The 13,280-nt window shown below is 45.5% G+C and overlaps 1 protein-coding gene across 1 annotated transcript in view; it reads left to right on the forward strand.

Moving 5' to 3' along the window:
- The window catches only part of Gata6 (GATA binding protein 6), a 32,097-nt gene extending 19,829 nt beyond the window's left edge, over positions 1-12,268 (forward strand). Inside the window, exon 6 of the mRNA XM_052741411.1 lies at positions 11,287-12,268. Coding sequence (XP_052597371.1) covers positions 11,287-11,454 — 168 coding nt within the window. The 3' untranslated portion in view covers positions 11,455-12,268. The remainder of the gene's footprint in view (positions 1-11,286) is intronic.
- Positions 12,269-13,280: the final 1,012 nt, after the last annotated feature.

The following is a 13,280-nucleotide window of genomic DNA, read 5'->3' on the forward strand; positions in this document are numbered from 1 at the left end:
ATGTTTTCTTACATTTGACTGGTCTTAATGAGTAATTTAAGAATCAAATCTCTTCCCACTAAAATACGTGGGAAAATAGTGACCATGTATGTCTCTGTGCACAGCTAAGCCTGGACTAGGTAGCTCTGGATGACTGGGAACTTGCTATGTAGACCAATAAGCTCCATCTGCTTCTGCCTCCCCTGGAATCAAGAGTATGTGTATGTGTGCATGTCCACTCCAGGCATGTGTGTGTGTGTGTGTGTGTGTGTGTGTGTGTGTGTGTGTGTGTGTGTGTGTGTGTGCATGTGAGTGCAGGTGAGTCCATGGAAGCCAGAAGAAAACATCGTTTTCCCTGGAGCTGTATTCAAACATCTGTGAGGGCCAATTTAGGTCCTGGGAACCAAACCTGGTTCTCCTGCAAGAGCAGTCAGTATGTGCCTGTAATCATCGAGCCGTCTCTGCAGCCACATTTAAACATTTTCCTGCATGGACAGATGTGTCCGCTTGTGTGTACACGTAGGTCTGTATGTGCCAACACAGGTGTCTGTGGAGGCCCTGGACCTGGAGTCATGGATGTTAGGGAGCTGTCTAATGTGGTTTCTGGGATTGTAACTCTGGTCCTCATGACATAGCAACAAGCCCATGGCCTTGAATTCTTCGTCTTCCTGCCTCTTCCTCTCAAATGCTAGGATCCCAGGCATGCATCTATAACCTTTGTTGCTGTTTTTGTTCAGTACTAGGGGTTGAACCCAAGACCGGGTGAACTCTAAGCAAGGGCTTTACTGATGAACACATCTTCTTAATCTAAATTTAAGCCAACATTGTACATAGAAAATAAAAGGAATTATATATAGTACTGAGAGTACAGCGGGGGGGATACAAGGTAGAAATAATTATTATCTTGTCATTTGTAAAAGTAAAATTGATTGTGTTATTAAACAGCAAATTGCTCTTTACTAATTACTAGTTCAGATTTTTATGACAGAGTGCGCGTGAGCGTGTGCATATGACCATGGCGTGCGTATGGAAGTCAGAAGACAACTTGTGGGAGTCTTTCCACCACGCAGATGCCACGGATTAAACTGTCAGGCTTGGTGGCAAGTGCCTTTTCCCACTGAGCACCGAGCCAGCCCTCCATTTTAGGAAATCATTAAACACATTTTCCAGCAGGCTAGTGCCCATTTTCAGTTTCAGCGTTTATACTCCCCAACACTCTTGTCTAAAGAATGAAAAAAGAGTTAAAAAATCATTAATCTCTCACAGTGGTCGTGAGCATTGGGCTTGGGCGCAGTTACTGCCTCATTTATAAACCAGGATGCTGACTCCATGAGGTCACAGACCAAGCTGGTGTGGAAGCGGGGACTGGAACCAATGTCTCCTAAGGCAGGACTGTTACTCCTCCCAGGGAGTTGGCCAGTCAACTCAGTTATTAATATCCCACTTGCCACATGCTGCAAACCATGAGTATAAATATTTTTTTGGCCTTTTATCTTCACATTCCCTACGTACCAGGCACCCTCTCTTTGTCTAAGCCTTTCTAGTAACTTTTAATCCTTTCTGAACACACTGGCCTTCACAGAAAGTCACCCTAGCAGAGATTGTTCAATAATCGGATTTTTGTACTTTCATTTTCTAAACTGCATGAGTGTGTGTGTGTGTGTGTGTGTGTGTGTGTGTATGTGAATATCCATAGCTTTGAGCGCATATTAGAAAGCAGCTCTAATGTTGTCGGTAATGTGGGTGCCCACCCAAGTTACCACACAGCTGAGGCTCATTTCATAAGTGACCCTTGCTACTCAGAGCTCTAAAAGCCAGAATTAGGTGGAGAGCAAGTGCAGGCAGATCCATTTGCTTTTTCAAATTAAAGACTAAAGATTCTATTAATTAAAGATTTTAATCCAAATTAAAGATTCTTTGTCTTGTTTTTTAAATCCCTGCCTCTATAAAAATATACAGAATTGTCACAAAACATGAAATAATGTTACGGGAAAACAAGGCTAAACACAAGAAATCTGGCTTAGGGTGGTCTGAGATGTTATTGCTAAATGAATCTTTGAAGAAAATGAATTCCTTTACTGGAATTGAAGTAATTTATTATGTATTTCATGGGTGTCTGCCAAAAGGGTTACTAGCAAACTGAAGACTTACTGGGTCTAAATTAGACACAGTCTGATGGCCCTGCTCGAATTTAGGTTTACCTGTAATGGGGCTGAATTAGATTCAGTCTGGCACCCTGAGTGTGCTTAGAGTTTCCTGTTGGTTTTCTCTGAACTACCTACTCTTTTCAGGCACCTTATAGACAGACAGGTGTTGTCAGGCTTAGAGGCTTGTAATTCAGCTGCTGTCATATCCGGCTTTAGGAGTCTGCTTGTGACAGAGTCTTACATAGCCCAGGCTGGCCTTAGACTTGCTGTGTAGCTGAGGCTGGCCAGGAACTCCTGATCTTCCTGCTTCCACCTCCTAAGAGAGGTGACAAGAATCTGCCACCACACCCATGTGATGTGATAAACAGAATTCCAAGACAGTATCTGGTGTTTCTGGGGGATCGACTCCACAACCTGCATGGCCAGCTTTCACCATGGTTACAAGCTGTATTTTATTATATAAAGCACCAAACTTTATGTTTAATGTTGTCATTGAATTTAGTGCTTGGTTTGCCTGAATATGATCTGAAATTTATTTTGGGGTTCATGGATTAGCTGCTGGGAGGAAACAGATTCAGGCAGCCAAGCACTAGCTGCAGCTCCCTGTGACCATAGGAAACTGGCAAGGCTTATCCTCCTCTGAGGGAAGAGTAATTCCTCCCATCTGGCTCTTAGGAGTTTTGTGTCGCATAAATGTTGCAGATTGCTTTGAAGCCCAAGAAGAGTAGCAGCACTTAATAGAAGCCTGAATGTTAACAGCAGAGCGTTTTCATGGAGCCCCACCCCCAAGACACCCGAAATAAATCTTTACTTTCTAAAAGGGAAATGTAAAGGTGTAGGGTTCCTGGTTATCTGAAGTAGCCATATTTTCAAGATTTTTATTTCTCTGATAGCATTTTTACAGTGCGTGTTTCCTTAGTTCCTGCCTTGGTGGCTGTGCGTCTGGGTCTGGTCTTCTGGCCTCAGCTGTGTTTTCTTGCCCTGAACACTGAGGCTTAGAGTTTAGGATCCTCACCCAGCTCCTGAAAAGCCCATGAAAATGATGACTCATAGGGTTTAAAATGTTAGCCTCAGGGTCCTGTACAGCGTCATTTGATGATTAAAATAGAATAATCCATTCTGATTTCACACGCCTTTGATTTAGAATGTTTCCAGATTGACTTGAAGTTAAGGGACAGACTCTGGCAGTCTATATTTACCTATCAGCATAGTCTTGAACTGGCTGCCTTCCCCACTTCATGCCCCCCTTTAGAGTGGGAACACAGGTACAAAACAACATGCTCCTTTGCCCGGGATGGATTGTGGCTACAGAATCATTTCCTCTCTAGAAAAGGGCCACAGCATGGATATACCCTGGGTTCCAGGGCAAACAGTGAAATTCCAGGAAGGAATCTGAAACACTGAGTTAGGTTAGCAGTTAAGGTAACTGGCTGCTTTCTGGGAGGGGAGGTGTTCAGACTGGTTTGCTTTCTAATGCATGCTGTTATGGAGAATTTGAGGGCTGTGCTGTGAGGGACAATTCTCAGATGTCCTCATGGAATATGTGTTCCTGTACCTTTCACATGTCACCTTGGAAACTTATTGAGTCACCGAGTCTTGTCCTATTTTCTCTCCATGTGAACCAAAATGATCCTTGCTTTTCAAGTGGAAGTGGAGGTTTCCAAGCAAGTATTTTCGCTTCACTGGGATTCATACGTAAGTTTTTTTTTTTCTTTTGCAGAAGGGAGCTGAGTCCACAGGCGCTTAACCTAGAGGTTGTAAAAGCAGAGCTTTGCTGGGGAAAGACTGGCTTCCCCTCACACAGAAGTCCTGACCACAGACTCACTCAGATGCATAGGGAGGCAGATGGGGGTCTTGAAGTTTAGAGTGTGATCTCCATCAGAGACCCACCCCGAGCATGACTACCTGCCCTACACCTTTCCTGGGCACAGCAGTTCCTTTCTGCAGAGAGTAGAGACACTCCAGCAGAGCTCCTCTGTGCCCTTTGCAGGCCTTTCACGCTGGCCTCTGCTTGGGATGGAGCTGAGATGACATTGAACCCCTGAGCCCCCTGACCCCTCCCTCTTCCCAGTGCTGGGATTACAGGCAGCACCACTGTGCCCAGTTAGTCCGTGTGGTGGAGGGCTAAACCTGGGGTTTCTTGCATGCTTGGCAAGCATTCTTTGGCAAGCTATCTCTTCAATATCTTCACTTGGATTTTCTTACCAAATTAAATTTAGGTTGCATATGGTAGCATGTTTCTGTGATATAGCCCTTGTGAAGTGGGGACAGGACAGTGAATGAGATTAGGGCTAGTCTGAGCTCATAGCACAACCCTGTCTCAAAAGTGTGTGTGTTTATACATGTGCACACATAATTTCATAAGCCGGAAAACTTAGTTTTCTGTTGCTTTGTTTGTTTTTCTTTTTGAGATAGGGTCTCACTATGTAGAACAGGTTGGCCTGGAACTCACGGATGCCTCCCCAAAGGCATGTGCCGCCAGGCCCAGCATTCTGCTCTTTTTAAAATCGGAATTGTTTTTTTGTGTGTATGCACAAGTGCACACCTCCACCCAACCTGTAGAGGACAGCTTCAGAAGTTTTCTCCGCTTTTCCATGAGTTTATAAATTGAACTTAGGTAGCCAGGCTTGCTCAGCACATCGAGTTTCTTTTTCTTGTGTTGCCTGCCTGCCTTCTATTCCCATGGAGGCTCTCTGTAGTTTCCATCACGGGAAGATGCAAAGGGCAAGAAAGGAGTGTCAGTGCTAGGAGCCAGCCTGGTGAGCACTTGACTGCTTGGGTGCATCCAGTCAGAAGTCTTTATTAACCTTCCCAGTGATGTCCAGAGGCAGAGACGGTTTGTTCTCAAAGGAAGCAAGCGGGTGAGGTGAGCTGAGCCTGCCTCACAGGCAAATGGACATTTCCCAAGCTGCCCTCTGTTGCAGCTCGAGTGCTCTCCGGAGCCACTTCTTTCCAGGGGCAGTTTCCAGCCTGGCTGTGCTTCTGTCTCCCACCTACCCTGGCCTGCAAGCTATGCTAAGCTCCGGCTGAGTCTGGTGCTGATAACACGTTCTTTCAACAGGAAGTGCCTCCATTTTCAGTCGCCTGTGGGAGGGTGGAGGGCAGATAAGCTGTGAATGGAAATACAGACCAGATTTCTACTCCACCCTCACTGCACTTTGATCTGGGAGTGAGGGGGGAGCTTCTGCCCCGGGAAGGGAGAAGGATGGTTAGGCTCCGGGTATCCCTAAGTGCTCTTCTCTGCTCTCCCCAGGAGCATTTGTTTCCGTTCCAGAAGAGCCTTGTGCTATGCCGAGAGGCCCACCATTTGATAAAGTCCTTTGAAGGACTTAATTAGATGTGGGAAAGCGTTAACTCATGGGAATTCTTTGATTTGTTTGTTGTGATGTAGGGTCTCATCATGTAGCCCTGGCTGGCCTGTAACAGAGGAGTAGGCTAGGCTGGCCTCTCCTACTCAGGTCCGACTGCCTCTGTCTCTTGTGCTGGGACTAAAGGCATGTGTCACCACCAAAATTCTTACCAGATAATTGTTGTTGTTGCTTTTTTGTTTTTGTTCTGGATTTTTTTTGTAAGAAAGTGTCTCAATCTAGATTAGCCTCCAGTCCAGTATGCAGTTGAGGAGGGTGGACTTGAACCTCTATCCTCCTGCCTCCACCTCCGGAGTCCTGGGATCACAGAGGTTCACCACTGTGCCCAGCTCTTCTTTCTCCTCCTCCTCCTCTTTTTTTTTCATCTTTTGAGACAAAAGCCCAAGCTTGTCTCTGCCCCAGCTTCTTGAATACTGAAATTATAGGTATGAGATACTGTGCCTATGAGAGAGAGACAGACAGACAGACAGACAGACAGACTGGGTCTTACTATATAGTCTATGCTGGTCTCATAGTCTCCATCCTTCTGCCTCCATTTCCAGAATGTGGAGATAACTGGCTTGTCCCATACTTTGAATATGTATGGGCGTACTGGTTCCAAGGGTGTCATTAATGCTTTCTTATTTTTTCTCCTCAGATGGTCCATGAATAAGACCTATGAGGGAAAAGGATTTAAGATGAAAGCCAGTGATGAGCTAGGTTTCTTCAGGAGAGTTAGTGACTTTTTCTGCAATTAAACAGCAGCTGTGAGAGTCATTCCAAGCAGGAGGCAGGTGTTTCTCCGGCTTGGGCGGTCAGGCCTTGGGTTGATGCTGAGCGGGTGGAGAGGGCTTCGGGGATGCGCTTGGACCCTCTGATGGTCTGCCCCTCAGCAGTGTCCTCACTTAATCCGTTTTGTGGACCTTTAACTTAGGCCTCTGATTTCCGAAGCAGTGGCTTTTGTTCTTTCCTGTTCCATTGCAGAAGTTAAAGGAAAATACTCAGAGAGGAGAAACTGGCCAATAGGCCCAGTCCTCTCAGAGGTCCCTCTCCTGTCCAGGTTTCCTTGTGATTCTTATTATGCAGGGGACATAGACTTCATGTCCTGATGTTTTTCACTCGCCATTGTGTGATGGGATTTTTTCCATCTTGCTACATGATCTTATTATTTTTAATAATTGTGTAATAGTTTGTGGAGCGGATGACCCAGCTTTTCCAGACCATTCTGTATTAGATTGTTTCCAGGATTTCAATTATTTTAAGTACGCCAGTAATGGATGGCTTCCTTTGTAGCACCTTTCCTCTCTTTTGGATTATTTCCTTATAATACATTCCCAGAAGTGAAATTACAGAGTTCAGCAGGGCATAAACTTCTCTGTGGCTTAGGACACTACTGTTAATTGCCTTTTGTCAAAACCAAAATGTAGCCTCATGGGCCACAGCAAAGAAACCGGCATGTACCCGACGCCAGCCTTTGGTAGACTTGCGAAGACGTCATTTTCTCCTCTGTGGTGACAGGAAAAGGGTCTCAGTATTACATACACCACTGGGGTACATCTGCAGCCCTAGACTTGTTGTGCTGTATTTCATGTTTAAATATTATGCTCTTAGGGCTGGCAAGATGGCTCAGTGGTAAAGACACTTATAGCACAAGCTTAGTGGCCTGAGTTCTGTTCCTAGAAAGCATACAGTTGGAAGGAGAGAGATAAAAAACGGATTCCATGAAATTGTTGTCTGCCCACATACACAGTGTGTCACGTGTACACTCTAAATCTCTATCCCTCCCTCCCTCCTTCCCTCCCCCCCCCACACTAATACTCATATTAAAAGGTTATGAAGCCTTGGGCACAAAGTTCTCTTGTGTTTCCCGAGAGACCCAAAGGGCTGATATTTTTTAGGTGCGCACATTGCCTGCATTTTGGGGTTTGTTGGCCCCTTTTAGGACCGTGATCTTACCTATGTAACTTAATATTCTTATAGAAGAGTTACTACTCAGAAACTTGGAATCATTCTTCAGCTATGAGAACAACACTAAAGGCTGTTTCCTTGGAGGTGGGGATGTAGCTCAACGTGTGGTATGTGTGCATGTGTGTTTGCATATGTTTGCATATGTGTTGATTTTAGTGCATGGGAAAGCCTGAGGCTTCCTCTGCTGTTTCCACTTTCCTAGATCCGATATCACAGGCAACCTGCTTGGGTTCTGGGGACTGAACTCAGGTGTACTTCAATTAATCTCTCCCTCCCTCCATCCCTCCACCCCTTCCTCCCTCCATCCCTCTCTCCCTCCCTCCCTCCCTCCCTCCCTCCCTCCCTCCCTCCACATCTTCCCCTTCTTCTCCCAGTCCCACCCTCCCTCCATCCCTTCCTCTTTCTTTCTTTGAGAAAGGATCTCATTCTGTAACTCAAGCTGGCTTGGACCCCACTAGTCAGCCTTAACTGGCCTCCAACACACAGCACTCCTCCAGCCTCAGTCTCCCAAGAGCTGTGCCCAGCTCAAAAGATTGTCTTTTAAGGCATGACCTATTTTTAAAAATGCCAGGAGCCAAGGCCCTTTCGAGTGGCTGTCTTGCATTTCTCTTTGTGAAGAGCTGTCACTACAATTAAAATGTATAGCCTTTAGGAGGCAGGTGCAGAGGCAGGTAGAGCTCGATAAGCTTGAGACCAGCTTGATCTAAATAGTGAATTACAGGCCAACCAGGGCTGCATAATAAGACCCTTTCTCAGACAGACAGACAGACAGACAGACAAAAAGTCTGACCCTTGCCTTTTATTCTCACTGCTTTTTTTCAAGGCCAGCCTGGTCTACAGAGTAAGTTCCAGGACAGCCAGGGCTACACAGAGAAACCCTGCCTGGAGAAATCAAAATGAAATAAAATAAAATAGATATCTAAATGCACCTATGTGGACATTGTTATTAGTTAACATGTCTGTATATAAAGTTTCTATAGTAGGTACCCAACCACAGTAAAGACTACACACATAGAAAGTACTGTTATTAAGTTACTGTTGTTAAAATGCTTTCCCCAATTCTATCCCTGATCCCGGGTGACTACACAGCAATCATTGTCTGGGAACAAAAGCAGTGTATCCCTGGCTGGTCCGACACGCACTCTGTAGACCAGGCTGGCCACGAACTGTACCATCTATTTATTTGTATTTTATGTGTGTTGGTGTTTTGCCTGTATGTATGTTTGTGTGAGGGTGTCAGAAGCCCTGGAACTGGAGTCATAGATAGTTGTGAACTGTCATGTGGGTGCTGGAAATTGAATGGGTCCTCTGTAGGCTTCTAATTTGGCACAGACCCCTTTTTTGGAAGATCCTTGTTTCACTAACAGTGGTGGGCAGGTAGGATGACTAAGTGAGGAAAGGCCCAGGGTGGTAGGAGAGGACCAACTCCTGTAAACTGTTCTTTAACCTCTGCATGCATGCGATGGTGAGCACATTCATTTGCATACATGTGCAAATGCACACATACACACACACATGTACACACATCAGTAAATAAATGTTACATATAAAGATCTTCTCCTGTGAAATGCTCACACAGCAAGGCACCGTGCTGATGTGATTACAGACATGACCTCCTGAGCCATGCCTAAGCGAGGTCATGAGTATACAGAGAAGACTGAGGGAGGTGGCTGCACCCTCTAGGTGACCCACCCAGAACTTTGGAATTCAACCCGTCCCCAGCGAGCAGGCTGATTTAGGTCCTAACCCAGAAGCCTTTGGCCCCTGTGACTCCTTTTCTGACTCTTACCTTCCCATTTGTCTTAAGCTGTCAGCTAGAACAGGCAGCGGTGCTGCTGGGCTAGCCTTACATCCTGGCTCATGGATGTAAGATTGATGAAAAGTTGGATCTCTCTATATCATCTACTCCTGTTGTGAAATGCCTTTCTAACACAATGGATTCTTTGATAATTGGCTCCCAGTCTTTGTGTCACTTAAATGTGGATCCATCCACCCTGGATTTGCTTGTAATGGAGTATTTGGATTAAGATCTGAGGTTACCCCTCAGAGTTACGAGTGTCATGTTATCTGCAACATTCAGTTCTATGACAGCATTATTGCAGTTATTTCAAGAATCTGTATTAAATTTTGGATATTTCAAAGCTGGGCATGGTGGCACATGTTTTAATCCCAACTCTTAGGAGGCAGAGGCAGGCAGATCTCCGAGTTTGAGGCCAGCCTGGTCTGCAAAGTGAGTTCCAGGACAGCCAGAGAAACCCTGTTTCAAACAACAACAACAACAACAAAACAAAACAAACAACACAAAAGAAAACAAAAATTTGACATCTAAACAACTTTGAAGTTTGCTTCTCTCCCCACCCTGTATCTTCCTGACATATGTGGATCTATCTAGACCCAACGCTTCCAGAGCACTTACGTACACTGCAGAATGTCTTTATGCTTACAATATTTAGACTAAAGTCTGAGTATAGGGATTCCTCCCTCCCTCCCTCCCTCCCTCCCTCCCTCCCTCCCACCTTCCTTCCCTCATCCTTTTCTTTTTCACGTTTAATTTCGAGTTTGGATGTTGCTAAGTTGGCAAGACTGGCCTTGAACTAATGACATCTTTGTGTCTCCCTCTCTTTCCTTTTTCTCCAGGGTCTTATTTTATAGTCTGGGCTGACCTAGGACATACTATGCTCCCCTGGCTTGCCTTGGACTCACAGTATCTCCCTCTCTCCATCTCTTGGGTGCTGGGGTTAAGGCACTCACTGCCATGGCTGCCTCCAGACCTTGAACTCTCAGTTCTCCTGCCTCAGCTTCCTGAGTAACTGGGAAAACAGACCTGGGCAACCAGGCCAACTTATTGCTGGCTTTTTGTCCACCTGAAGTTTTGCTGGGAAAGAGAAAGATGGGGACCTGTGGACAGTTGGGTTTGGTTTGTCCTGTTGCAAAGTTTGGGTAAGGTGAGGGCAGGTCACATGACTGGACCAGTTGGGTTCTCTCCTAGAGCACAGCCTTCTAGTTCCATGCAGGTCTGTAAGGGCTGGAGAACAGGCAGATCCTGCTTGAGAAAAGGAGTCCATTGAACTGCACTGTGTCCAGGCCACACAGAGCCCAGCACACTCCCATTCAACATAGCTGCACCTGGCACCTCTGGTTTCTGAGAAATAACCAGAGCATCAGTGTGGCTGTTTGAAAAATTTAAGGGGTGGTGTTTCCAAAAATATTATTTGAGAAGTTTTAAGGAATCATGACCTGTTTCAAACAAGTATTCAGTATGGAATAGAGTCCTAAAGCTCAGAAGAACTTAGGGTGCCTGGGATTTGGGAAGAACAAAAAGGTGTGACTAGAGCGAACATACATGGTTGAGGCTGGAGTTTTGAGAAACTCTTTCAATGTGACTGGTGCCTTCAACTGCACAGTCTAAGCAGACTCCAGTTATCTGGGTTTGATCCTATGACATTTGGTAATGTGTGTGTAGATGCTCTAGCAGCATTTGATCCAGGTCCACATGATGTTTTACTTGGTTTGTTTCCACTGGTCACCTGGACAGTTGGAGTCCTTCAGGCCCCCTCCTCTGTCACCTGCATCTTGGCAGGGGGTCGCTGAGTACCATTCATTCTGTGTTGCCAGGACCGGGTGAAGGGCACTGGCTGGCAGGGCTCAGCACAGTGCATGCCCCTTGCTCTGGGCAAGGGAGGGCAAAGCTGGCTTTATTCCTGAGCTGTTCTCTGGGACAGCTCTGGCCTTAGCTGTGCTAACCATGTCATTTGTTCCTAGATGTTGAGGCAGGAGGATTGGGCCAGTTAACAAAGCGATGTTTAACTGTTTCTCTTTCTCTGTTGTCCTCTTTCTCCTACAAGCCGGGTGCCTCGGTGATGTCTGCAGTGGGAGAGGGCACCAACTCCGAGAACAGTGACCTCAAGTATTCAGGTCAAGATGGCCTCTACATAGGCGTCAGTCTGTCCTCTCCTGCTGAAGTCACGTCTTCTGTACGGCAGGATTCTTGGTGTGCTCTGGCCCTGGCCTGAGCTGGTGCTGACAAGGGGCCAGGAGGGCTCTGAGGCCTCATGCCACTTGTGTCTGAATTTGTCCAGCAGTCCAGATGGCAGCAAAAATGCAGACGTAACATTCCTTCGATGCATGATTTCTGTGCCTTTGTTTTGAAAGAGATGTATTTCCCAAGAAGCTTGCTGAAGTAAGAAGAGATGGCTCCTTGCAGGAAGGGCCAGTACAGCAGGCACGTGGCCTGCTCCCACCAGCCTGGGCCACCTCCAGCCAGCCTGCCTCTGGGTCTGTCCCACACCAGTGGCAGAAACTGTGACAATGACTGGGGCCTTGTCTGCTAAGGAAGACTGAGAGATTTAAAAAAAAAATGTTTTATGCCCATTGCCCCAAATCATGTGCTTCTTGTGATCAACCTCGGTTATCCCAGAATTTCTTCATCCCTGATCGACATTAGCATTTCACAAGCATTCATGGAGAGGAGCACTGAAGCCGTTTGGTACATCCTGGGGGGCTGAGTGCAACTCCTGGGTCTATTCGTCTGCAAGATGGAATTATACCGGGCAGATGCTGACTGACTTTTCTCAGCGTTCATCTGAGGTCACTCGGAATTTGTAAACAGGGTAGCAAACAAGATATTTTTCTTCCATGTACACAATAATTTTTTAAGTGCAATTTGCGTTGCAGCAATCAGTGTTAAATCATCTGCATAAGATTTAACAGCATTTTTATAATGAATGTAAACATTTTAACTTAATGGTACTTAAAATAATTTAAAAAAATGTTAACTTAGACATGCTTCTTACACCCATAGCCCATTTCTGTATTCCCAATTGTTTTAAAAAAAAAAAAAGCAACAACAAAAAAAGATTTCAAGAACAAATCTTCTCTCAGGAAAATTGCCTTTTCTCCATTTATGAATTTTTATACAAGAATACCAACACAGCCCCCTTTCTTTTACTGAGGAAAAAGTGCTGGAAATTGCAACAAACCTTTACTACCTAAAGATTAGCATTTGTAAATACTCTAAGCATCTGTGAGCACTCTTGAAGTCTGTACCGTGTGACTAACCCACAGGTTGGTTTACATTATTTTTTTTTTAATGGGATGTTGTATGGAAACCTATTTCACCAGAGTTTTAAAAAAATAAAAAGGGTATTGTTTTGTGTTCTGTACAGTGAGTTCCTTCCTTTTCATCGTAATTTTGCTGCTGTGTATGTCTATAAATTGTCACATAAAACAAAGTGCGTGTCGTGTTTGCAGCCTGCCTTGAGGTCCTTATTTCAAAGAGTTGTCCTTTGGGAGCCTTGTGCACCTTGGTTTATTTGAAATGGGCACGCCCAGTGAGTCAGCACTTCCCAGTGCAGCAATGACATTGTCTGAGATTATGAGCATTCTGCTTAGGATCACTGCTTAAAAACAACGTCCTAGCCAGCCCAGGAGTTCCTTGTGAATGAATATACTCTGGAGCTCAAGACCAGGACACTCCTGTTCCTCCCTTCTGCAAAGTGTCACAGAATCTCAAAGCATGCCACTAAGTTGCCCAGGGGGCTTTGAACTTGCAACCCTCCTGTCTCCATCTCCAGAGTAGCTGGGGTTACAGGCCTGTGCCACCAGTCCCAACCCAGATCTTTCAAAAACAGTCTGGTGGTCAAAATTTGACACCTACAATTCTATCTGCTTGAGGTTTCTGGATGGATTGTGCAGGGGAGTGTTCAGTGACTGACCTCTGAGCAGGCAACTTTGTGCCCCTGGGTGGTAGGAATCTGGTACAAGAAGGTCTTAGACCCTGTGGGTCAGACAGAGCAGAGAGAATGCAGTGTGCTGGCTGGTTCAACATCGTGAGATTTTG

The sequence above is a fragment of the Peromyscus californicus genome, unplaced genomic scaffold (assembly GCF_007827085.1).
Source record: "Peromyscus californicus insignis strain IS unplaced genomic scaffold, ASM782708v3 Scaffold_17__1_contigs__length_78620276, whole genome shotgun sequence".
Taxonomy (NCBI): Eukaryota; Metazoa; Chordata; class Mammalia; order Rodentia; family Cricetidae; genus Peromyscus; species Peromyscus californicus.